This window comes from Solanum pennellii, chromosome 4 (assembly GCF_001406875.1).
Source record: "Solanum pennellii chromosome 4, SPENNV200".
Lineage (NCBI taxonomy): Eukaryota > Viridiplantae > Streptophyta > Magnoliopsida > Solanales > Solanaceae > Solanum > Solanum pennellii.
This window is the reverse complement of record NC_028640.1, coordinates 65,412,925-65,417,071: the sequence shown is the minus strand read 5'-3', so window position 1 is coordinate 65,417,071 and position 4,147 is coordinate 65,412,925. Positions and strand designations below refer to the sequence as shown.

Genomic DNA, 4,147 nt, shown 5'->3' with positions numbered 1-4,147 from the left:
CACCCCCACCCCCACCCCCACCCAGGGGCCTAAAGCAAGTGCCTTACATGCTTCACCATGGAGTCGGCACCAGATTGAGAGGGTATACATCAAACTTCAGAACTCAGGTTCTCCTATTTTGTTGATGAAGCAGGTTCTCCTATTTGCGGATTGATTCTTTTCTTCATTTCTATTTCTTTCTAATATTTACTAATACCATCTTATTAATAATACATCTCTCAAGTGTTGCATGTTTGTCTTCAATTCTTATTCTAGTATACACAGACTTCATCAAATGGAGCTGAATATCCCAAGCTAAGTGGCAGAATACATAGTACAGTATTCTGAGACCTGTTCTGAGGACATCTGATTTTTCTTTTATGGACAAGTACAGTGGAACATTACTTTTAAGACAGAAAGTTTCTTTTGGGGGTGATCACTTATGCCTATGGGGCTATACCGATAGCATGCATGCTTTAAAGTTCACACAGAGTTCCACATCACTAGAACACTCATCTTTTGTTTCCTTTGTCTCTCTACAGATTATGGTACACATGCACGCTCCAAATATGAATTCTTATGCACATTCTGAAGGACCAACCTCTTTAAATTAGAGTCTGCTGGGTAGTATGAACAACATTGACTTCAAAGATCAGTTAAACATATTTGATAAGATACCTTCATAGTGAACCAAGAGAAGAGTATCCAAGGAGTGAAGCGTACCTATTTTGTATAAACAAGTTCTGGACGCACACAAGCAACATATACATTTAATGGATGGTCTTATATGGTCAAAGTTAAGCTCCAAGAAGTAAAAGAGAGAAATAAAATTATTTATATAACATACATATGTCATATTCTACCATTAGTGCTCTATTCTTCCACCTGATTATATTGAAAGTAAAACCAATACAGAATAAAATATTCCAGCTATTAGCTCCAGCAGAATAGTTCTAGAGAACATAATTACCTTATGACAGGTACTTGGATCCTGGAGCAACCACAAAAGACAGTCAATTGCCATATACTGCCAGTCATCCGATGAGCGAGCTATATTGCACAATGCCTCTATAATACCAGGACATGCAGCAACAGGCCCTCTACCAAGCTTGTGATGGCAAATTGTCCTTAACAGACCGATTCCAGCAGGGGAGTTTTCATTAACAAGTCCACCCCACATTCCTGGAAGCTTTGCTAGAAATTCTGGCTTGCAAATAGTAGGAAGAAATTCAGGTTTGAAAGCAAAGCAATTAATAAGCTGAAGGGACCAACATTGTAGCTGACTGGCCCATTCTTCTGCCTTCCTGGACTCCATTTCAACTCCACCCATGCCACGCGTAAGAAGGTCGCAATGATAACTAAGTCTTCTATCAACATATTGGTAAAAGTGAGAGTAAACAATTTCAAGAGAACTCATAGCGAGTTGGATGGAGAGCTCTAGAATCTCACCGTGACTTGCAACAGCTGGAAAGGTGCTGGCATAGGTAGCTAAGTGTCCTAAAGCTCTCACTGCAACTCTCTGTTCAACCCAAGTTAGCCTACCTCTCAAGAGTTCAACTAAAGGAGGGATGATTCCAGCACGCACAGCTCTATCAGCAAATTCTTCCATATTCATGGTATATGATCCAATTATATGTGCCGCATAATAAGGAATATATATATTTTGGTCATGTGAAAGCCACCGGCGGTTCTTTAAACCCTTCCAAATAAGTGCTGACATGCATTCAAAAATCCCCAATTCAATAAACTCCGGATCATTAGGATGTGCCATGGCTGTGTTCCATAGGCCACTGATGGGAAGAACTTGACCATCATCATCCTGTGAAGGAAGTTCTCGAAAAAACTTCAATATACTTGCTCGGCGTTTGCTTGGGTTTCCTTCTTTCATAACACAGAAGAAGCATCCCGGGTATGGACAGTCAGCAGAAGCTTTATCCATGCTCATCTAACCGAAAGAGTCAGAATTTACGTTTTAATCCACCTTCTTGTCGGCAACTATACCTGCAAAGACACGTTGAATCGCCTCTGTGAAGTTCTGAAATGCATTTTGCAGCAGAAGTCATAAGAAGAACTAAGAAGTCAACATATGTGCATAACATAAGAACTTTGATACTCTTCCCCAAGTCACTAGCAACACATCAAGTTGGGGCCAATGGCTTTAGTCTAAGCAAGAGTTCATCAAATGGCATGGAAATTTATTTATGATCTATTTGTGAATTAGGGGATTTATCACCCCTCCTGCCGGGCTTTCACATTTGCTTAGGGCTACAATAGATCCAAGTATGAAAGGATATTCTATTTGAAAAAGATACATCTTGAAAATGTGAGGTCAATGAACCAGCCAAATCCATCAAAAGAGTAATTTTCAGACAAGAAACACACAGCCAGCTGCTATGGGGAACTAAAAATTGGGGAAATTAAACTTGCAAGACAATGTACTTCCACATTTCCCAGTTCTTACACAAGTTCCACTATCAAGTCTACTCCTTTGCCCATATCCAATTACTCCACAATTGACGCGAAATTACAGTACAATCTAAACACAAACTTTTAAAGAACCCAGTTCCACTTATACCTTGAAGTATTAATCACTACAAACAGAGTGAGCAGCCCAATTAAAAGGAAAAAAAAAACATAAAACCCAAAGTCTAAAATGCAAACGAGAGAAGCAAACATCTTCAAGAAAACATACAAAACAGCTGATCCTTGCTATAAAGTTGGCATTTTGCAAAATCAAACAGATCTAAACAACAATTAAAACAAATCAAGAACAAGTAACCCATATAATTATAGGCAAATTGAGATTTACAAAATTCATAAACACCACCCAAAATCTTTTTTTTCACTAATAAAATACTCAGAACAGTATAAACAACAAGAAAACAAAACCAACCTGCCAGAAAAAAACCCAGAAACAAAGAGAAGAATTGAGAAAGTTACTTACTTGGTCTCAAGAAGCTTGGAAAGAAGGCTCTTTTTCAAAAAATAAAACTTGGGTATGCAAAAGAATACAGCAAGAAGCAGCTTTCAGACAAAAGATTTTGTTTTTTTTAAAATTATTGTTTGAGAATTTTGTACGTCTCCTCACTCTTCACTGTCAAATTTCAAGACTGGTTCTTTTGGGTAAATTTGGGGGGGTTAAGGTAATAAGAAGGGATCCTGACTATTTCTAATTTTTTCTATAATATAAAATAAAACAAATCCCCAATATATTCTTTAATTGTTTTTCCATATCTTTTTCCTTCTAAATAGCTTTAACAACTATCTAGATCACAACCAGATCAATTATAAGAAAGTAAAGATATACAAATAATAATAATACTAATATTCTATGTTATCTTGATATATATATATATATTTCAAAGAATTGGCTATTGTTAAATTTGATGAATAATGTTAAAGATAAAAAAAAATATTCAAATTCTTTTAACGGAAAAGGGCCTAAAATACCCTCAAAGTATTGGAAATGGTACAAAATTACCCTCCATCCACCTATTGGCTCCAAAATACCCTTCCCACCCACCTATTGGGTCCGAAATACCCTTGTCATCCACCTTTTGGTTCAAAATTGACCACTTATTTAACGGTTTTATATTTAAACTATTTAAATATTTTTTAAAATACGTGGCGCTCAACTATATGTTATAATTTAGCTTATTAGTATAATTTATAAATCAATCCACTACCCACCCCATTAATAATTAAATCCCTCTAAATTAATGAACCCGTGACATTATTAATGCAAGCTACTGCCAATTGAGTGTTTTTAAAAATTATAGAAGTAAATTATCATACATTCAAGTGTCTAAATAAAAATCACCAATAAACTTAAAAGTCTGACTATGTTCATCTTAATTATTCTTACTTCTCAATTATGTGATGTTACTTCATAGGTAACTTTTTTTCAAAATAATATATTAAAGTTTTAAAATAAATCATAAATATTTATCAAATTATATTTAAAAAAAGTGCATGAGTCAATTCGGGATGTATTACTTCTTTCCCTTTAATCATAAATTTCTAATTCTATTTTGAAAGAAAGTGTCTCCTAAATAAGCGGCTCAACCTTAATTTAATTGGAGCTCCAATTCGGATTCGAATAATTTTGAATGTCATTTTCAGAAATCTATAATTTCATCGTGTTTTAGTAGTATTTATGACCATTTTG

General features: G+C 35.3%; 1 protein-coding gene across 2 annotated transcripts in view; it reads right to left on the bottom strand.

Moving 5' to 3' along the window:
- Window positions 1-3,131, bottom strand: part of LOC107015781 — a 15,255-nt gene extending 12,124 nt beyond the window's left edge. The window contains exons 1-2 of one of the 2 annotated variants that reach the window (XM_015216185.2): window positions 2,924-3,131; window positions 950-1,980 (exon numbers count right to left, since the gene is read on the bottom strand). In XM_015216185.2, the coding sequence (XP_015071671.1) occupies window positions 950-1,924 (975 nt within the window). In that variant the 5' untranslated portion in view covers window positions 1,925-1,980; window positions 2,924-3,131. The other variant, XM_027916708.1, reaches the window with a different exon arrangement.
- Between the last annotated feature and the right edge of the window lie 1,016 nt (window positions 3,132-4,147).